Source organism: Coffea arabica, chromosome 4c (genome assembly GCF_036785885.1).
Source record: "Coffea arabica cultivar ET-39 chromosome 4c, Coffea Arabica ET-39 HiFi, whole genome shotgun sequence".
Classification (NCBI taxonomy): domain Eukaryota; kingdom Viridiplantae; phylum Streptophyta; class Magnoliopsida; order Gentianales; family Rubiaceae; genus Coffea; species Coffea arabica.
In genome coordinates, this window is record NC_092316.1 from 7,427,764 (window position 1) to 7,449,573 (window position 21,810).

The 21,810-nt window shown below is 36.4% G+C and overlaps 3 protein-coding genes across 9 annotated transcripts; 2 read left to right on the top strand and 1 right to left on the bottom strand.

Annotated features, from left to right (window-relative positions):
• Window positions 1-63: 63 nt before the first annotated feature.
• Window positions 64-8,054, bottom strand: LOC113739749 (uncharacterized). Of its 6 annotated transcripts, none has more exons than XR_011812966.1 (12): window positions 7,617-8,053; window positions 6,975-7,085; window positions 5,674-5,760; window positions 5,242-5,525; window positions 4,235-4,354; window positions 3,897-4,083; window positions 2,707-2,748; window positions 2,511-2,559; window positions 1,572-1,612; window positions 1,066-1,190; window positions 705-746; window positions 64-490 (listed from the first exon to the last, which is right to left on the bottom strand). XR_011812966.1 is itself a non-coding variant. In XM_072045797.1 (11 exons), exons 1-11 carry the CDS (start codon window positions 7,938-7,940, stop codon window positions 455-457), a joined length of 1,317 nt encoding a protein of 438 aa, XP_071901898.1. In that variant the 5' UTR covers window positions 7,941-8,054; the 3' UTR covers window positions 64-454. The 6 variants fall into 6 exon arrangements, 3 of the variants coding, with proteins under 3 accessions (XP_071901898.1, XP_071901897.1, XP_071901901.1); XR_003460311.2 differs by having other exon boundaries at window positions 3,897-4,082; window positions 4,211-4,354; XR_003460310.2 differs by lacking the exon at window positions 1,066-1,190 and having other exon boundaries at window positions 3,897-4,082; window positions 4,211-4,354.
• Window positions 8,055-8,235: 181 nt separating this feature from the next.
• On the top strand, window positions 8,236-14,796 carry LOC113738434 (plastid division protein CDP1, chloroplastic-like). 2 transcript variants are annotated; one of them, XM_027265635.2, is made up of 12 exons: window positions 8,238-8,773; window positions 9,428-9,541; window positions 9,937-10,074; window positions 10,342-10,446; window positions 10,539-10,661; window positions 10,762-11,130; window positions 11,351-11,446; window positions 11,528-11,647; window positions 12,018-12,083; window positions 12,155-12,916; window positions 13,432-13,622; window positions 14,410-14,796. In XM_027265635.2, exons 1-12 carry the CDS (start codon window positions 8,429-8,431, stop codon window positions 14,492-14,494), a joined length of 2,514 nt encoding a protein of 837 aa, XP_027121436.1. In that variant the 5' UTR covers window positions 8,238-8,428; the 3' UTR covers window positions 14,495-14,796. The 2 variants fall into 2 exon arrangements, with proteins under 2 accessions (XP_071901896.1, XP_027121436.1); XM_072045795.1 differs by lacking the exon at window positions 14,410-14,796 and having other exon boundaries at window positions 8,236-8,773; window positions 13,133-13,543.
• Window positions 14,797-15,632: 836 nt separating this feature from the next.
• Window positions 15,633-21,480, top strand: LOC113739750 (dolichyl-diphosphooligosaccharide--protein glycosyltransferase subunit STT3B). Its single transcript, XM_027267067.2, has 7 exons — window positions 15,633-16,189; window positions 16,910-17,423; window positions 18,007-18,543; window positions 19,090-19,544; window positions 20,307-20,429; window positions 20,868-20,927; window positions 21,092-21,480. The coding sequence occupies exons 1-7, from the start codon at window positions 15,810-15,812 to the stop codon at window positions 21,219-21,221; spliced, it is 2,199 nt and encodes a 732-aa protein (XP_027122868.1). The 5' UTR covers window positions 15,633-15,809; the 3' UTR covers window positions 21,222-21,480.
• The last annotated feature ends 330 nt before the right edge of the window (window positions 21,481-21,810 follow it).

A 21,810-nucleotide genomic window follows, 5' to 3' on the forward strand; every position in this document is an offset into this window, starting at 1 on the left:
ATTGAGATGAGAACTTGCGGGTCGAGCAGAGATGAGAAACAGATCAACTCAACAAAAGTTGGGTTAAATAAAAGGGCCGATCTAGCATCTTTCTTTTAATAGGAGTCGCAAGAATTTCCTCGCAGGATCATTTCAAGTATCCAAATTGAACTACTACTCAAGTATACAACCAATAGCTTTTGAAGCTTCTATGAACTATCCTACATGGCAAATAAAAAGAAGAAGGAGTCACAAATTCTGCGCCAACCTCCTATCATTTTTCTCGATTCTGCATTACATTCCTTACAATGAAAGAAAAAGAATTGACATCAAGCATTACCAATTAATCCATCACCAAGAGAAGTAAGCAATCTCATATTTCTTGGACATTCAACTGGGGGAATTCACAGATCGACTTATATCCGAGTAGAAATTTGTTTTGACAACTACTGCGGCTGTCATCACATCACTGTTGTTAAGTAGTCCAGTCTTCATCACTTGAAATCATATCCTAAAAACAGTTTGTTACACATTGAGTTAGCATGAGTTGTAAATGATAAACAGATTGCAGCTAATTTATGTTATAGATTCCAAATCCCTTTATCTGCAAATTTTTACTAGTGCAACAGTTGTTTAACTAAAACGAACAATTTGACCAACTTGTGAACTATCATCAACGTTACCTAACTCAGATTATGCAGTTAAACTGCATCAACATATCTCACCTGCGATGTGCTAGTGAACTCCTCAATATCATCATCTTCAACCTACAAAGTGCAAAAACAAAACTGATTGGTGTCAAAGACAAAATGTCATCGCTTGTACAACAATTTTATATGTAAAAACACTTAGGTCATGTAAAAACATCAAAAGTAGATGTACTCCACTCATCATAGAAGCAGATGATACCCAAGGAGAGGGAATTTTGATGCATAACATACATATCTTACAATATCATACAGGTTTTACAACCCCACTAAGTTATACATATCATATAACTTGTACGGGTTTAAAATTCAGTGTCACCCTAAAGATGAATACACATCTGGCAAGGTCATTTGACACAACTGGAGAGAGAAATTCAACCTCACGACACTACAGCAACAAACATTTTTTCAAAAACACCAAGGTTCTCCACTTCAAATGAATTTCTTCCATAAGTTCATCTTAGTCGTCAGGCTAACATCTATCTGGTTCAGTCTTCACAACATCTGGTGATAGTCATTACAAATTAGTGCTATAGGTTATAGCAGAAATGAACTTGCAGTCTATAATTACATGTACAGCATTGTTTATTTCAACTTAAAGGATGTAGACCATGAAAACATGTCCATGTATTGTATGTCAAGAACCACAATAGAAAATTACTGAAAGAGTAAACACTTCCCAGTCTTTCAACTTCTTAGTATCTACCCATATTAGAGAAAACCACAAGGTAACATCCTTCTACAATATCTACCAAATAAGCAGATCAGAATATACAGATTACGAATTTATGGTCATATCACTTGAAACAGTTAACACAAATTACACATAGATTCGGTTTATATCTCTGACGTAAAAAGCTGAAAGGAACAGGCAATGAGGCAAACCTGAACCTTCATTTTTTTCTTCCTTGCTGAACTTTCTGTTCCTACATTAAGGCAGAGGGAAACGAAAATGCAAATGAGCTCAGTTAAGAAAAAGTTTTCAATCGTCTTCAACAACATTGTTTAATTGACCACGAAGCATAACTAGAAAGTTTTAAAATGATCGGACATCAATCTGGATGATCCATCTTGCAACATAACATGGAAATTACATATGAGGTCCATTAACCAGATAAAGAAACCATATAACTGGCTGCCTGTAACAATGTGATGCAAAAATACAGATCATCAAGCATTAAGAAAGAGGGTTACATCCTATAATATTCCTCACCCTCGTCCTCTTCTCCACTCCGCCCTCTCTTTCTCCTCATCAAAACTTGTGCACCATTTGAGTCATTAATCAAGAGTTCTAAGTAACACATGTATTTTTAATAATTAAAATGATTTATCGCCGTACAAAGATTTTGACAAGTGCACTTTATCTAATCAAGTTTAGAAACCCTATCCATACACTATAGTAACCTATTGAATTTTGACTGCATAAAAGTCTAAAGAAAAATGAATAGCTCTGTAAATCAGTAGTAAATAAAAACTTAACTATCAATATAATGTAAAATTCAGGAATTTTGAAAGACCGATGCTACAAAAGGTCATGTTAAGAACAAAAGGTCATGTTAAGAGCAAACAGATCATTAATTCAACAGGATACCAAACTAAATATGTTGGTTATGCAATGGTATCTACAACACTTTAAGCCACTAATGACATGATACGAATAAGCTATTACTGGGCATTTAGGACAGCATAAAACACCACAGTAATTAACCTTGAGATTCTGTAAGTATATTGCAACATATTAAGAAACCTGGAGAACATTAAGAGCAAGTTGATGCTCAATATATGACTCAAAATGTTTGACTGGAGTGGAAGTGCTTAACTAACCATCTTTTCTTTTGCCTACTGGTTTCCCCTTTTTCGAGGGCCTGGAAATCTGCAACACAACCATTGCTACGTTATAACAATTCAAATTTAAAACTGGTTACAATCAAAACAGCAATAACAGGTATTTTGATGCCAAGAAGATAATTAAGAAACTTTCTGAAATTCTCTTTAAAAAAAAGATAGAAAGAGATCTCACCTTGACATTATCTATCTTCTCATTCGCATCTGTATGCACAACCTGTGGAAGAGAAAACGTCATTTTCATAACTAAGCTTGCTCTAAAGCATGAAAAACATACAGTTTGCTGAATACAAAGAATATAATTTAAGTCAAGTTAGGGAAAAGCACCACAATAGCCCTTTCCTATTTTATTAAGAGAATAATATCACACACTACAAATTCTGCCAAGTCAACTTTGATATCCTTATAAGGTCTCCCATGTGATATCTTCTTAGATTTCCCAAACTAGCTGATCATTCACACAGTTTCATGGGGAAGTATAAGATACTGAAAAACTACAAAGTTAAATATAAGGGAAACTTTTGTAGGCAACAACTCAACCGAACTCATTCTTTAACTCTTACTTTCTAGTGTTAGCTATTCAGGATATCAGGGCAGATGCTCACCATTCAACACAAAGTGGACACTACGGTTTGTACCTCCATAAGTATTCATCAACAATATTAATCATTCCACTGTTCCTAATCAGTGGCCATGATGGGTTCATCTTCATAAACCCCTATAAAGAATTAACTTGTCCTATAGTCCTTATTACTGCAGGTTATATGCATGCCGCAAAAATTCATTGAAACCTAAAGACTAATAGTTTGGACAGGTACTTTCAGAGATCCAATTACATTACAAAGTGGCAGAATAAACAAAACCAAGTAAAATCAAAGAGGAAGTAGTTGTCTAAGGAAGTAGCTGTCTAAAAAAAATATAGCAAGTTATTTCCTAAAGCAAATTACTTTTCTTCTAACTGTTCTGATGCTGAAAATGCAAGAGGCAAACGTTCGCTTTTTTAGATACAAAGAAACAGGACTCAACAAGTAGGTGACGTATTATAGAAACCCAAAGAGAACATCATGACGTCCAAATTCAGAACAAACAGAAAAAGTTCTACCAAGGATGTCAACATTGATTAAAATAAAAGTGGTTTCCAGCTACTAAAAAAAATGTCCCTTTAAGCAGCTTAGATTTGTAAAACTGTACCAATTATTGGTATGAGAGAAGCTACAGCACAAGAAAATTATTTAGGCATTCCACAGAAAGCCTTTTCCACAGCATGTATGCCTTGATAAGTAGAAGTGTACTCATCAATCATGTGGTCTATCAATAATTCCCATGATACAAACCTGGAATATCAACAAAACTTGAACACCATACCTTTTCCCCTGCTTTCTTGAATAAGGATGATATGGTCTTTTGAACCAGAGAACCCTGATTACTATGAGCAAGCTCTTTAGTTTTTGAAGCTGATTTTGCACTTTGTTTTCTTTTCTTTGGGACTGGAGCATCTGTTTCAGCATCTTCCTTATCAAGGTCAAGTACCACATGGCAAGACTTTCCAGTCTGTTTACATTCTTAAGGAAGTAAGTAGATTGCAGGTGAAAAGACAGCTCATGCGATGAAAACAAACAACAAAAAAAGCTTAATCTACTTATAAATAGAGGAATGTCATCAAAGTAACAAGAACTAACAAGGTCAATGAATTTAGAAGGATATCTTTAGCAACGTTGTCCCCGTCTCCTTCTGAGCTTTCTAGCCCGTTATTAACAAAATCATCTCCTGAGGTCTCCCCCAAACCATCAGCAATGTCATCTCCAGAAGAAGACTCAGCAAACCTAGACAGTGTTTTGTTAGCAGCCAATAAAGTAGCTAACCATCCATTATTGAGCAATTAAACCTGAAGAATCCAACACAAGCTCATAGTGGAACATAGCAGACCAAAGTAGAAAAGAGACAGTGCCTGTCAGTTCAACAATACAGAATAAATTTTAATCATTTGGAGAAATGTTAAAATAAAAGAATTGAGTCCATGTATTTCTTGTCATTTTAATTTTGTCATCCATCTGCCAGTAATATTACTAGTTGGGGAATTACATCACTAGTACAATCAATATTTCTTTGTCTTTTGGTATTTGTTAATATGACGTCACAAGTTCCTCCCTTGATAGGTTCAAGACATACACTTGACAGTGAAATCTAGAAGATTATTCTGATACACAAGAGTCAAATCTAAGTGGGGAACTTTCATAAATAACAGTATCCACAAAACAGCAATAGGGACAGACATACATCAATCAAAATGCCAAAATTCAGAACATATTACTGAAATTAAAGCTTCATGCACCTGTAAGGAAAATATGGGGAAAACGGCCAAAATACTAAAATAATTAGCCAAACGCTCTCACCTATATTTAGGAATAAGTGCCTTTATGTCACTCATTAAGAGTTAACAAACAAACACCATTTTGCATGTTTATACTGTATAATAACAAAAGATTAAGACTATACATCTCATTGGTGACTCTATTTCTTTTCAAGACACCTAGTTTTAAAAATTTTCAACATGCTATAGTCTGTCTACAGTATCCAGGCAATTTCATTTGACAAATTAATAGTTCAACATTAATGTACTTGTTTCTTGTTTTGCAGACAAGACACAAAATACTTGTTAAAGCAGCATGTTGACACATTTAAGTTAGAAAGCAAAAGCATTGAAATGTACTTGAATGTCTTTCCTGCTGTCCTAGCTGACTTCCGAGATGGAGTGAGTTCAAGAACTTCTTTAGGTTTATTTTGACTGTCAGAGGAATCTGTCCTAGCTGACTTCCGAGATGGAGTGAGTTCAAGAACTTCTTTAGGTTTATTTTGACTGTCAGAGGAATCTTCTTCCAGCTCAAATTTAGGAGATGGCTGCTCAACAACTTTCTTAGCTGTTTTAATGCTATCTCGCTTGCTATCACTTGGCCCACCTGCACCACCTTTAAAATCATAGTTTTGCACCTGTTCCTGGGAGAAAGAAAACATATGGGATATCCTTTAATGTTATCTACAAATAATAGAAAGATATCATAAATTCTAACATACTCATCAAACCATCATTACAAAGTTAGCAGATAAAAGCACAGCAAGTCAAAAAGCTTTACAGTGGACTAACCACATCCATCTCCTTTGGAAATTCTAGACGTACTTCTTCAGGATTTTCATCCTTTTTCCCAATCCACCAAGCATCAGAGAACACAATCTGGAAAAGCAAGAAATATGCAATCACAAATTTAAGACAAAACCTCACAATATTGTGGGAAATTTCTAGGTATTTATTGAAAACTCACTTCACCCAGAGCACAAGAGAAGCAATATTAGAAAGAGATAATGACAAGACCAAATATGTCAAATTTGGCAACATTTATATTCTGTATCAGAACTAGAACAGTCAGACAAGAAAAAAATTGTCAATCTGATAAAAAAATCAGAAAAAGTAAATACAGTAATGTCTTCACATAATAAATTTCATTAAGTAGACAATGGGGCAGAGAGAGAATGTGTTGAGATATGCCAACTTTTCCTACAGATTTTATCAGATTGGGTTTGATATCAAAATAATTTAGTTATTAGAAAATAAGGATATTTGTTAACCAAAGATCATGTTGGGTTGTTAACAAATATATTAGCTAAGATTTGCTAGTAGTAGAAGATTATATTTTGTTGAGATTTTTAGGATAATTGTTAGTTGGATATTTTGCTAGTTTGTTTCATGTAATCACTATAAATAGTGAGTTGATGAATGTAGAACATAAGCTCATTTTCTACCTTCAATACAAGTCTCTTATAAGCTTTTTTTGCAACACTAAGGTGTTGTTTCTTAGTTTATGCCCCAAAAAACCAACAAAATGAAAGTAAGAAAGCTCACATATCTACAACTTCTTTTAGAGTATTTCCTTGACAGCTAATGGTTGGCCTAGCTTCCATGATTATGGCACACAAAAGATCCCACATTATAAATACAAGGATCCATCTCTTAAAAGGATAGTGGAAAAAACCCCTTAAATGATGTGAGAATCAGCAACCAAAGGAGAGGTTGAAGGTCCAATTGTTAATCACATTTCACTGATTTAGTCAGCATAATTTACCATATCACTATCAAAAATGAGTTGAGCTGATTCACAATAAAATATATCAGTGTTCTTGAGACATTTAACCATCTTTATTCTCATGTAAATACATATGCATGTGGAGTTAATGGTTTCCACCACATGGTAAACCCAGTGGAAGAATTGAATCATCAGAGAAGAAAGTCTGTGTCTCACAGTAGCTTAAAGGACAATGATGGTTGAGAACCAAAACTTAGGGCAATTCAAGATATCTTCCTTTCTGAATCAGGTAAAACAAATTTCTGGGTAAGAGGAATCGAGCATCTTAGGTGTCAAAAATCACTCAACATAAGAAAAAAACACTGACCATGTTATCAAAGTAGTCTTCACATGTCACATTCTTTCCAGTTTTCGAGAATTGAAGAGTCAGGTACCTGTTCTTTGGATACACAATTGTACCAAATAACTTCATTTGACCCTACACATCATAAAAATACCACCGTAATTTCAAATTCATTTCCAATGGTGGAAACAAAGGGAAACAGAAAAACAATTCCAATTCAAAGGGAATCTATGATCAAGAAGTTGTTTGCACCTCACTTTCCTATTACTCTCTTCAACTATCCGAGAAAATTAACAAATAAATGTATGACTATACTCCAGAACAATTAACAACTGATTTTGCAAAACTAGTTAACAACCATTTTCCTATTTATGCTTTTTTCGGGGTTCTCCCCTACTAGTAATACATTTTGCCTCGTTTATGTAATTAGAGCTTAAATATCATAATTGTGCAGAAAAAGAACTAACTTCTACAAATCTGTCTTCAAGACCTTATATAACCAAACTCTGTGCATAAATACGTACATGTCCTAATTTTGACCATACATCCTATTTGATCATTTATCTATCAATCTCTTGATTCATACTCAAACAACTAAAATCGGAAATCACCAGCTAATCCGTGATGATTGTGAATTTTCTACATGGTTTCCACTTCCACACGAACCTGGGGAAAATCGAGGTAAAGAACAGGATTCTTAGTGCCGAGGTCTTTGAGTTCCCCAACCTTTCCACCAGAAATTGGACCTAAAAGCCCAGGAAATGAGAATAAATAACGATTCTTGCCACTCCGCTGCGATTTCCTCATGATATCTTTGCCATGGTGTTTGACCACTGTCGCCGAAGGGTTCAGAGCGTTGGAGCCACTCGCCGTCGCCTGCGTTTCGGAAAGTATATTATTTTTAAACGCCGATTTCTTCAGTCTCTTCCTTTCTTCCGCCTCCGCATTCTCTTCCTTCTCCTTCTTCGCTCCTCCTCCGCCTCGAACCATTTCGTCCGATTTCCTTCTATTGTGTGAGTGTGTGTTTTCAGATTAATAAATAATTAGAGACTCCAGAAAGGCGGGAAGAGTGCTCCATGTCCAGCTGCGGGGGGGCTTATATATCACTGTCACACGAGTTGATTGCAATTTACATCTCAAGGCTATCAAGTATTCGACATTGCAAATAGGCCCTTTAATTAACCGCTAATTACTAATGCTATGACTGAAGTGAATAAATCATAAAGTAGGAATGGAATAAAGTAATTATTTATCTTTAATTAATCCAAAAAGCGAAAAGAGCAACGGTTGAGTGCCGGGTGTAACGAAGCAAAATGAAAAACCCATAAAATGCCAAAAACCCTTCTCTCCTTTTTCTCTCCCAACAAAACAAATCCATCAAAAATCCTCGAAAATGGCTTCACCGATCCACAAATTCCTGTGATGAAAACTCTAATCTCTCTCACACTGTCACACACTAAACAACAGTAGATTTCCGCATGGCGACTCTTCATCTCCCAACTCCGTCCCACTGCTGCTGTGCGTACTTAAACACGCTAGATAACAACCACAATGACATCAGGAAGAAGTTGAAATTTTGCGGTTATTTTGATGTAAAATGGGTGAATTATTCGTCTATTTTTGGTTTGAGAGCTGGGATTTTGAATCATAATAGAGGATTGGTGATTTTGAGTATTAACCGCCGTCGGTGTTGGAGATTTTACGCCAATGCTGACCTCCGGGTTGTTGTGGAGAGTGGTAGTGGCAGTAGAAATAATATCAATGTTGTTCATTCTCAGTCTCCCATCGTTCCCTCTGCTGAAATACCGGTCACTTGTTACCAGGTCTTTTTCAACTTTTTTCTACTCTCTGATTTTCTTATTTTCATGCTGCATGAATGTGTATTTTTTCCCTTCATATGTAGGCTGGCAGTGTTTTGTTTAATTATCAATGTAAATTTTTGGAAATGTAAATAAAAAAAAGTGGTGGATTTTAATTGTTTATGTTCTTATTTACTGTTATTATTATTATTACTGTAAGAAAGTGAAGATACGGGAGCACTCTGGCTAGTACTTTTTGCGTCAACAACTATTTTGATGATTTGTTTTCCGGTATTTGTTGGTTAAAATGAAGAGTAATTGGGTGAAAACGTAAGGAGTACATATAGCTTGATGGTTCCGGGAGATGGTTAGGTAGAGTTAGTCCTAATAGGTTAAACTTGGAAATGTATATTGGGGTGCTATTTGAATGGTTAAATTTTGGAGGAGAAATTGAAAAATGAAGTTCAAATAGAAGAGATATAGTAGAATTGGATAAGCCAATGTAGTGATTTGTCTGAAAACTACAGTTTTACTTGATTATAGGTGTTTCAAAATGCTATTTTTCCCGTATTTCATAATTTAAACTATAGCGCCAATTTGCTGAAATGATTGAGCACCAATTTACTGTCTAAATTAGAGGCATTTTGATATACTCATTTTACTTTATAAAAACTGCAGATTCTTGGTGTTTCTGATCAAGCAGAGAAAGATGAAATTGTTAAGTCTGCAATGCATCTGAGGAATGCACAGATTGAAGAAGGCTATACTGCAGATGTTGTTGTTAGTCGTCAGGTAGGGTCTGCTATCTCTGGTTAGTATTTGTTCTGTGTTACTACAAGTCATTACCAGTTTCTGTTTTCTAAATGGCAAGTTTAATGAGGTACTCCTTTTTCTTTTTTACTTTCCTATTAACTTAGAGAGAAAACATAGAAGATAAGGGTTTCTCTTTTTCCTTTCCTTAAAGATAGTAAACATGCTTTTGGAAAAAAGTTTTTCTTAATGGAGCTTCTATCATTTGATATGGTCATTCAATGTGCGTGGCTTTCCACTGGTGATATGATTATTTTCATTTTCTGTTATTTTTTTCCTTAAAGCTTTTGCACTTGGGATCTGATTCCTAAGAATACGTCATTAGATATTTGTCTTACTTCATTTCCATGTTAATATTTTATGCCATCATGTCACAGAATCTTTTGATGGATGTGAGGGATAAGCTTCTTTTTGAACCAGAATATGCTGGAAATACAAAGGAAAAGGTCGCACCTAAATCTTCTCTACGAATTCCATGGTCTTGGGTGCCTGCTGCTCTTTGCCTTCTTCAGGAGGTATTGTGATTGTGCAGGCATATTTTACTTAACTTTCTCAAACTGCATGCAGCAAAGGTTCATACCTGAGCGTAATTTTATTCTCTTGGATAATAAATTGCATTCTTTGGTTCCATTTTTTCAGTTCTTCATATGTTATGGTACATAATTCATTTTGTGAGCAATGACTGTATGCCAATTTTCGGCAATATTCTACAGTTAAGGTACTGAGTTGGGATTTCCTTTTTCTCCCCTGGAATACTGATTTTCTCAGTCTATTTGATCTAGGCTGGAGAGGATAAGATTGTTCTTGATATTGGACGGAGAGCCTTACAGCACGGAGATGCTAAGTCTTACATTCATGATGTTCTTTTGTCCATGGCACTAGCAGAGGTAAGAGAATGAACAGGTCAGACCTGTGTGCTACTTTTTAAATTGGCAGTTTTGTTATGCATCCTTTTCTTAATATAGGTGCTTTCTTGAAGTGTTCGATTGCAAAAGCTTGTTTTGAGAAGAACAAGATTTCACAAGGGTTTGAAGCTCTTGCCCGTGCTCAGTGTCTTCTTAGGAGTAAAAGTTCACTTGGGAAGATGACACTTTTGTCTGAGGTAACATCTCATAGTTTCTGCTCTATATCTGCGACAAAACACACTAATCAAAATTAATGATTCGGAGAGGATTTAATCATTTTTGTGAAATTTATTTTAGATTGAAGAATCTCTGGAAGAGCTTGCACCAGCTTGCACACTGGAGTTACTAGGCATGCCTCACACACCTGAAAATGCTGAACGGAGGTCAGGAGCCATTTCAGCTTTACGTGAACTGCTTAGGCAGGGCCTTGATGTACAAAGTTCTAGCCAGGTACAAGACTGGCCAATTTTCTTGAATCAAGCGCTCCGTAAGCTCATGGCTACAGAGATTGTGGAACTTCTTCCCTGGGAAGATCTTGCTCTTACACGAAAAAATAAGAAATCTCTAGAGTCACAAAGTCAAAGAGTTGTAATTGATTTTAATTGTTTCTACGTGATTTTGATAGCTCACATTGCCCTTGGATTTTCAAGCAAGCAGAAAGATTTGGTAAGTTGTTTCTCTTTACTTGAAATAAAATGTGTCTTGCAACATTCCCAGGGAACTACCTACTAGTTTGTACAATTATCTACTATGGCGATTAGCAACAATTTTTCTATTGGACACATAACTCTATTGGTGTTTATGTTCAGTACATGCTATTGTGTGTTGACAGAGACTTGACAGCTTAGCATATTTTATTTGTTTTGTGGTTTATTTTTCCTTTTAGATTCACAAAGCGAAAACAATATGTGAATGTTTGATATCGTCAGAAGGGACTGATTTGAAATTTGAGGAAGCATTCTGCTTGTTTCTTCTTGATCAGGTATATTTTATCTTTACCCTTTCTTTGTGGTACTTAATAGTCATACTAATACTGAGCCAAGGTTTGAGTCCCATTATGCAGGGTGATGAGGCAACTGCTGCTGAAAAGCTTTGGCAGCTTGAGCTGAACTCAAGTCCTGCTGCACGGAAGTTACTTTCAGATAAAGAAGCCAAAGATGTTTCAAATTCAAGGAAATCACTGGTATCGTTCTCTGGCTATCATGTGATGTATAAAAACTACTACTTATGAAGTGCATTATTGTTCTATTCCCGGGGGGGAGGGGGGGTCATTTTTGTCCTTGTTTTATTGTTGCAGTTCAGAACTACTTATGAGAGCAATATCACATTGGAAACTTAATTATCATATGCAAAAAAACTGCTGTTGCCAATATATGGCATTTGTATCTTTTGGATAAACTCTTGTGTTAATTGTAGTTATATAGAATTTCAGTTGTTCTATTTGCAGTGTCACTAGTTATCTTCTAAGCTCACCTCTGCCTCTCTTCTTTCCTCTCTCTTTATGAATGTCTATATGTATCTATCCCTTACCACATTTTCTTCTAAATTGCCAGGAGACATGGCTGAAGGATTCTGTACTTCAGGTCTTCCCAGATACTCGGGAAACTCCACCATCTTTTGTAAGTCTCTTGGTGATAACATATGATGCTAGTTGTATATCTAGGGCCAGGATGTGATGTTCTTTGTACAGGTTATTTTCTTTGCAGGAGAAAAGCAAACTTCTGGGAATAGGCAACCTAAGAGATCTCTTCATACAACATCAAATATGAGCCACCAATCACTTACATATCCGCTTGTGTTGGATCGAAAAGCTTTTGAAGACAGCATTCCATCTAAAGACGCTTCACGACATGTAGGACCAGCAGTAAAGCAGTTAACCCCAGCCAATCTGCAAGGTCCACTGACAGAAAACAAGGCCAATAGTGGTGCCAATGTTGACGTACCTATTCAATTAAAAAGAAATTTGGGTTCTCACCAAAATAAAGCCTGGGACATTTGGTCAGACCCATATACTGTTGTTAGGAAGTTGATGTACATTACATCTTTGGGCTGCATTATTTACGCTTCCTTCAGGCTGATGAACATGCACTTCTACAAGATGGGAAACAGTTCTAGGTGGAGATTGAAAAGACCAACTACATCAAGCTCCATTTCCTGGTCTAAAGATTTTTCTCTAGATGAAAATGAGAGTAAGAATGCCAAGAAACTTAAGAAGTTCCTTTCAATGCTTAAAATTCAGATGAGACCCCAGCCAGAAGTTGTAAGTTTGCAGAAATCTTGTCTTGCTGCTAGTTTGTCATCCTCTGGTGTTGGAGTGCTCAGGCAGCCAATGCCTGTGGAAGAAGCTGAGACTCTAGTTAGGAAATGGCAAGATATTAAAGCTGAAGCGCTAGGACCTAACCATCATGTACAGAGACTCTTTGATATCCTTGATGAGTCAATGCTTGGTCAGGTGAGCTCTATATGCCTATTTTGGCATCATTTGTTTTAGCAGAAATCCTTGATGGTCTCCTTGTTAGATTGCATGAGCAAATACGCTATTCTATCAATGTTTTAAGTGCTTGTTACTATTAGCATCATTATAATTATGATAATGTGAAGTAGTTGATAATATGACCCTTTCTTTGAACTAATATTGGTTCTATGATTTATTATCTATGGGCTGGAGACTGAAAATACTTAACTGGCAAGGCAGACGATCGTCCTGACAGTAAAGAGATTACTACTGTTGAGCAACATTAGTATTGGACAGGACACACCGGAGCTCGAAATTTGAGATTGAACTTCTCTAATTCTAACTCTCTGGAATTTGATGACAAGATCGTTCTATCAACACCGCAGGCTAACATCTCAAACATGAGCTATTGGACAAATTATTCTAGTCTAATTAAAAGTCAGGGGCTTGAGTTTAGAGTTTGGCCTTTTTGTGTTTGCTGTTAATCAGTGTTTATTCAAAATATGAAACAGTGGCAAGCTTTGGCTGATGCTGCGAAAGCCAAGTCATGTTTCTGGAAGTTCGTTTTGCTGCAATTGTCAGTTCTGAAGGCAGATATTTTAACGGATGAGACTGGTAATGAAATGGCAGAGATAGAAGCAATCTTAGAGGAAGCTGCTGAACTTGTAGATGATTCTCAGCCTAAGAATCCGAATTATTACAGGTACTTGGAAATTAAGCTGCCAATCACTTGGGTATGGCAAGTGGACTTTTGTATTTTGATTAGATATCAGGATGCAAATTCTGCATGTTCTTCTTTTCTACTTGCTTTGTTTGGAAGGTAGTTGGGAAGTTAACGGCCTTAAGGTGATCAGTAATGTTTAAGACCTGTGTTCTTGAGACACACACACACACACACACACAGAGCATAAACACATGGAGATAAGCAGGTGCATCTACTATTCACCTAAAATTTCGTTCAAGCTCTAGGAATCCAGTATTATAATTTTCCATGCTGCTTTTTACTGTTGTTTGTGCACTGGGTTCCAAGACAAAAGGTTATTTTAAATGTCTTTTTTTGAATCAAATTGTGAGATTGAATAAGTATGAACCGTATTAATGATGCTTTAATTTAGGTAAACTGTAAGCAGGACTGAAGGGTTTATGTTGTCCTGCTCTTCCATATCTCAATGTTACAACTGATCTTTTTCCTTAAAGTTTAGTATCTAAAAGCATGATGTAGTTAATAAAATAGAAACAAAAGAAGAGTGCCAGAAAGGAGAAAAATGGAAACCAAGCTATTGCATCTTTAAGAGTTGCATCAGTTTAAATTTCATGAGTAATTTTAAGTGTTTCTTTTTGTCTACCACCATCTATTTTTCCTCGTGTTACCATGAACACCATATAACTGTATCTTTATATACGTTATATATATATATATATATATATATATATATATATATTTGTATTCTGTGGTCTGTCATAGTTCTTAAAGATTCCTCTTGTTGCAGCACTTATAAAATACGTTATTACCTGAAGAGGCAATATGATGGTTCTTGGAGGTTCTGTGAAGGCGATATTCAAGCTCCATTATGATATTAGCTTTTCAAGGAAACGAAAGAATGTTATTTATGATTTATTTTCCCTTGTAAATGGTAGTGATATTTTGAAGTAAAGCTGCATCTCGGGATGGAGGATGATTTTACCCTACTTCCTTACTCTAGGTGATGATTGTTGAACAGAACTGCTCAGAGCTTTCCATTTATTTGCTGTCTCTGAAGCTCGTCCAATGATAGGAGTGGCTAACATGTTATTTGAGAGGTTATAATCGAGAGATAGGAATTGATTTCTGGTTATTTAAATGATTAATTGGAAAAGTATTCACTATTCTTCGTTCACTTGTTGATATTCGATGGATCCCCACCCTGACTTTTTGATTCTATTGTTTAACTTTTTCCTATTGAGAATCCAAGCCCCATAGTAGGATCATGGGGAAATGAAAGGATTTTAGACGGGGGATTGAAAGATGGATGAATCAAATTATTGGATATTCGAATTGTGTTCGATTTGGTAATAACTCATTCGATTGAGTTTGGTTTATCAAGTAATCATTTCGATTGAGTTTGGTTTATCAAGTAATCAAATCAAGGCTGAACAATATTTTATGTTTAATAATTTTTAAAGTCGGTAAAGAAAATTTTCGTTCAAATTCAGTTCGGTAAATAAATAAATTAAATTTGAATAAAATTTTAAACTCGTTAACATAATCAAACAAGTTTGAACACCGGATATTCGATCTGATTAGATTCATTTTTTGACTTGAATTTTTTATTTGATTAGATTCATTTGCGTCTTCATTTTTAGACTTAAATTTTAGAGTCAAATTAACGATCTCAAGGTGCATTGACAACAACTAGCAATTATGTCTAACAGATAGATTAGCTAAAAGCCCTTTGTCCTCTTTGGACTGGATTCCAATTTCAGTTGATCCTTTTTACTTTTTCGAAAGCAAAAATGCAACATAAAATCCAATTCCCACTTGATCCAAACCTCATTTTTGGGCTGCCTTTATCCAGCCCGTCAAGCTTCCTAGTCAAATGTACAACTTCCTGTCCATAACGTACAACCCTGTAATGCATTTGTCTTTTACTGAGATTTAGCTCAAACTCGAATGTCAGCAGAGGAGCAGTAGCAGAAAAGACTGAGAACAGTAGCAGTAGGGGTTTACTTACTCACAAACAAAACAAAAAAGGCAAACAACCATGGAATAAAACTGCCCTCCAAATCACCCAAATTTACCAAAAAAGCCACTCCCCTCTCTGCTTCCAGCTCACTTAAAACCCCACAGCACTGACTGAATTGAATTATCCATCAGATCAAATTTTCAGAAATTTTTTTTTCTAAAAAAAGGATGGTGGCGACGACGGTGAAAATGGAGAAAGCGTCAGATCCGATGTCGAAGCTGCAAGCATTATTATCAATGAAGGCTTGGAAGCTGAAGACGAAGCAGCAGGAGCTGTTAATTAGGGTTTCGATCTTATTGTTGGTGTATGTATTGGCGTTTATTACCCGACTTTTCAGCGTCCTGAGATATGAGTCGATGATCCACGAGTTTGATCCGTATTTCAACTACAGAACGACGCTGTATTTGACTCAGAATGGGTTTTACGATTTCTGGAACTGGTTTGACTCGGAGAGTTGGTATCCGCTCGGTAGGATCATCGGTGGGACCCTCTATCCTGGTCTCATGGTCACTGCTGCCATTATCTATTGGACCCTCAGATTCCTCAGGTTTTTTACATTTCTTCTCTTTTACTTTTGTTTGATTTTTTTTTTCTTTTGTGTAGTCTGTACTAGTAGTGAATTGTTGGAATTAAGTTTAAATTGCGTGGAAATTTTGTTATTGTGACAGTTGTAGATGATTGGAGTTAAAATGCTTGGGTTTCTTGGTTGAAAGATGGTAAATTTGTGCGTTTTCCAAGTTAATTTTGAGTGTTTTAGTAAATTCGGGTGATGAAAAAAAGATGAATCTTGTTTAGGGTGATTTTGGATGTTAGTTACTAGTAATTTTATTGTCTACACTTATGTTTGATTAAAATTGTGAAAGTATTCCTAGGTAAATTAGGTTGTAGTTGGAGGAGATGGTGAACGGAAATGAATTAGACTTTTAGCTGTATGCAGTTCGTCTGCATGTCTAGAAGACATGAACGTGGAAATTATCAATACTCTGAATTCCATTTAGGGCTGTTCTTTTACTAAACAGAGTGTGATTCCTCAGGTTCTGGGCTTTTTTGGTGGTTTCTGATGTCCAACTTTTGTTCTTTGAACTCCAAAAACAGCATAAAGTGTGTGAGAAAGTAAACTGTTTGGAAGTCTCACTGTCTTAAGAAAGCATGTACTATGGAGTATGAAATAGTTCAACAATCTTCAAACAATAGGCCAGCAAGCTTTTCTGCATGTTCTTGATTCTATTGTATCATGTAGTTAAGGATGTCTGCAATCACATGTCAGGTTTGCTGTGCACATTCGTGAGGTCTGTGTGCTCACTGCACCATTCTTTGCCTCTAATACTACTTTGGTCGCCTACTTCTTTGGGAAGGAGTTGTGGGATTCTGGTGCTGGGCTGGTAGCGGCAGCATTAATTGCTATTTGCCCTGGTTACATTTCAAGGTCGGTTGCAGGATCATATGATAATGAGGGGGTTGCTATCTTCGCTTTGTTGCTTACATTCTATCTCTTTGTTAAGGCGGTGAAGACGGGGTTGCTTGCTTGGGCACTGGCCTCAGCTTTTGGCTACTTCTATATGGTTTCAGCATGGGGTGGTTATGTGTTCATAATTAACTTGATTCCACTCTATGTACTCGTTCTGTTGGTCACGGGGAGATATTCAATGAGATTGTATGTGGCTTATAATTGCATGTATATACTAGGGATGTTGCTTGCAATGCAGATTCGTTTTGTGGGTTTTCAACATGTGCAGTCAGGAGAACATATGGCTGCAATGGGAGTGTTTTTCTTAATGCAGGTAGATATGGAGATTCTCTCTTCTTTGGTTATGTAAAGGAGTCATGATTTAGCTAATATTATGCATAACAAGAGGAAGAGCAGGAAAATGTAAAGTAGAACCTGATCAACTTTTGCTGGTTACTGACCACCTTAATTTAGTTTTGTGGTCATAAAGGTACATTTACATTTCATGGTTCAGTCAGGGAAGTAAATAATTAGCAGCAATAAGTAGATGGCTTCTCAATATCCATAACTTGTTTGTATGATATTGTAGCAACTGTCTCATAAAACACACTTCTTTGGTTCTGTTATCCCCTCCCAAACCACCAAAAGAAGACCAGTTCCAAAATGTTATGTGTAAATTTTAGCTGGATGATAGCCAATGTGATAAATTTTTTTCGTACCTTTGCACCATTGATAACTGTATGGTATCAAACAAAGTTATGTAAATTCAGACATTTGGGTAAACATGAAAGCGATAAAACATGCATATTTCCGTTCAGATTTGGTTTTTAAATGTTATTTTTCACTGTCTAGTTTCATTATTATAGTTATAGTTGCATACCATGGAAAACCTGGCTAAGTTCAACTCTTCTATGCAGGTGTTTTACTTCTTGGATTGGGTTAAGCACCAGCTAAATGATCCAAAATTATTCCATGCTTTCTTGAGGATCACCGTTTCCTCTGCTGTAGGTTTGGGTGCTATTGCTTTAGGACTTGGAACTGCATCTGGCTATATCTCCCCTTGGACGGGTCGATTTTACTCCTTATTGGATCCAACATATGCAAAGGATCATATTCCCATTATTGCATCTGTATCTGAGCATCAGCCAACAGCATGGTCATCTTTTATGTTTGATTTCCACATACTTCTCATCCTTTTCCCGGCAGGCCTATACTTCTGCTTTAAACGGCTTTCAGATGCCACCATTTTCATAGTGATGTATGGTCTCACAAGTATGTATTTTGCTGGAGTCATGGTACGTTTGATTCTTGTCGCTACACCAGCAGTGTGCCTTATCAGTGCTATTGCAGTCTCTGCCACCATAAAGAATTTAACTCAGCTGGTCAGGGAAAAACCCAAGACCACTCATAGTGGTTCTGCCAAAGGAACGACTGGCACAAAAACTTCGTCTAAGGTGAGACCCTTGTTCCTATGTTGTTTGGATATGGTGGATAACTTTATTTGACAGCAAAGGAAAAGGATTATAATTGATGGAGCTTTGAAGTAGCGAGTAACATAAGCAAAATGTCTTCATTAATTTATTATTGTTTTCTACTTTTTCTTTTCTAAGAGCTGCTTTTCTCAATTTTGTTGATTTCGGTTTTTGGCACCTCAAGAGAGTATATTCATCTGCCATAATTTTAGGCTTCTTGCTTTGGTTTGTTTTCTGGAGCATTAGTATGGTGAAGTTTTAGGTGTGTTGGTACATGAATTCCTTCCTTTTAACTAGTTGTATTATACCAAAGACAATCTCATGACGTGTGAAATTTTTGGCTGCTTCTATATGGTTAAATGCCAAGTTATGTGGATAGATGGATTGCTATTGAAACATTAAGGTGGTATCAGTACATTTAGTTTTCTTTTTAGTCTTTGAATTTGATTTTATCTTCTGCTTTTGTGAAGACCTACAGAATATCTTCCTTTTTTGCTAGTATTATTCTCATGGCTTTCATGAAAGCAGGGGTCATTTGATCAATCTCTTCCTTTCCAAAAAAATGGTGCTATTGCATTGCTGCTTGGTGTATTTTACTTGTTGAGCAGATATGCTATCCATTGTACTTGGGTTACATCAGAGGCATATTCCTCGCCCTCGATTGTCTTGGCTGCAAGGGGAGCCCATGGAAACAGAATCATTTTTGATGATTACCGGGAGGCATACTTCTGGCTGCGTCAGAACACCCCTCCAGATGCTAAGGTGATGTCTTGGTGGGATTATGGCTATCAGATCACTGCCATGGGAAACAGGACCGTGATTGTAGACAATAACACCTGGAATAATACACATATCGCAACTGTGGGGCGTGCAATGTCATCTTATGAGGATGAAGCGTATGAAATAATGCAATCACTGGATGTGGATTATGTATTAGTTGTATTTGGAGGTGTGACTGGGTACTCTTCTGATGATATTAACAAGTAAGGATAAGTTCTATTCACTGTTGTTTGCAATTAGGCGAAAGACACACACACACACACTCTCTCTCTCTCCCACTTTTTTTCAGTAATCCCGTTTCCAACATCTTGTGAAAGATTGCTTTCCCCCACTCAGGCTTTTTGCCAACATCTTGTGCTGTATCAGTGTCAAATGAACAAAGTATTCAGGTTTCCTCCTTGGTTTTTTCTTGCTTGATTTTTAAGTGAATGGTAGGGATAAAAGCTGTTATTTGGTTACTTGTATAATCGGATACATGTATTCTGGCACCAAAGGGAAAATCTCTTAACAGCTAAGTTGTTAGGATGTAGAATCTCTCAACTATTGTAATTGTTGGCTAAATGCTTGGGGTCATTACATAGTAAGGTTGTATTGTATACAAATTGATTATCTACTTCTCTTGTCCTGATCATTCCACCTCCTTGTCTAAAAGAAGGAAAAGATAATGATCTGTAGCAGTTCTATTCTATTTATTCCTATTTAGTGGTACCATATGTATCTTTATTGGTAGGGTTCTGTCAAAAAATCTTGCATGTTGCTTATCAAGAACTAGACTTGAGTATTCATCAATCAAAGAGAAAAAAGAGAAAAGAAATCAGCACCTTGACTGTCATGGCCATCGTTTTAACTGATATGTTCTCTGTGTTTAATGGATATTGTCTTTTGTATTTTAACTGATATAATTCTCATTTGTCCTCTACCCCCTATAATTCCATTATTAATTGAAATAAATGGTGTTATTTCAGATTTTTATGGATGGTGAGAATTGGAGGAGGAGTATTTCCTGTAATAAAGGAGCCAGATTACCTTGTTAATGGAGAATATCGTGTTGATAAGGGAGCTGCTCCAAAGATGTTGAACTGTCTTATGTAAGTTGTTTGATTTTTCTGCTTTGCCATGTGCAAAGATTGACTTTACAGCGTCTTTTATTTTTGTTTGTGACATTTACTTGTCTTATATGCAACAATCAGTAGAAAATTTACTTGAGAAAGAATTTAATACATGGAGTTTTTCTAGATAAGTGATTATAAATTTTGGAGAGTAAGTTGAATTGAAACCAAAAATTGGATATTCACTTTGTTTTTTGATATATGAAATCATTTTGGCTGCAACTTCTTATACCCCAAAAAAAAAAAAATCTTATACTAATTTTGTGGATGGACAAAGTATTTGCTTACAACTAAGATATTACTGTTGAGTGGGTATAAGAATCTCTTTTCTATAACACTATGATTGGAGGAGCAAAGTAGATGTTAAGGCCTCTCTCTCTCTCATTGGCTGTTAATGGTTGTTTATTGGGCCATCAGGTACAAACTGTCATATTATCGCTTTGGTGAGCTGACAACTGAATTTGGCAAACCACCTGGGTAAGTCAGTTTTTTCTTTGGTGCGCCGTATTGTTGTTGGAAGGTCTTGCCCCCAACCAAAGTACTTGAAAAGTGCTTCGATTGGCATCTGAAATAATTTTATGCTGATTTCTGTCCTCGAGGAGCTGCTAATTTATTGCATTGCCCCTTTTTTTTTGGTGCAGATATGATAGAGCAAGGGGGGTTGAAATCGGAAACAAAGACGTAAAGCTTGAATACTTGGAGGAGGCATTTACAACATCTAACTGGATTGTTAGAATTTACAAAGTCAAGCCGCCCAATAATAGGTGGTAGAAAACATATTGGTTGCTGCTCATCCAGCCAAAGGGCGATTTACAGCCCCCTCTTTCCGCGGGACAAAAAGATATTCGATCAGTGTTGAGTCAACAGAAGGCGTTAGATGGAACTAAATAGCATAATACTAATTTATACCTGCTTTTTGTAACATTCGGAGCTGCGTTTTTCTGGGATCCTCCTCATTTTGCAGAATCTAGTAGGACAACACTTCATTTAATGTAGTCAATCCTAATGGTCTGCTTCCGAAGTTCTCAAATTCTTTGCTACGAAGTGCTTGGCCGCTTCTTTGAAGTTTTGAAGAGCCACAAATTTAAGGTTTTTCGCGATGCCCTTTGACTGATATTTTGCCAATTCCAATCAGCAGAGACTGCCTTCGTACCTTTGTATTAAGCGTTAAAGCGGTGGTTTTTTGATAATGCACTTACTGACATTAGCAGAGGCCGTTTTCCCATCTTCTATGAAGCTTTAAAGCGGGTGTTTTGTCCGAGAGTCCCCGACGCTGGTTGAGATAATGCAAGCCTTTATCTCTATTCCGGATGCTGGTTAATAATGCATGACAAGTGGCATGATGGTTTGCCAACAACCC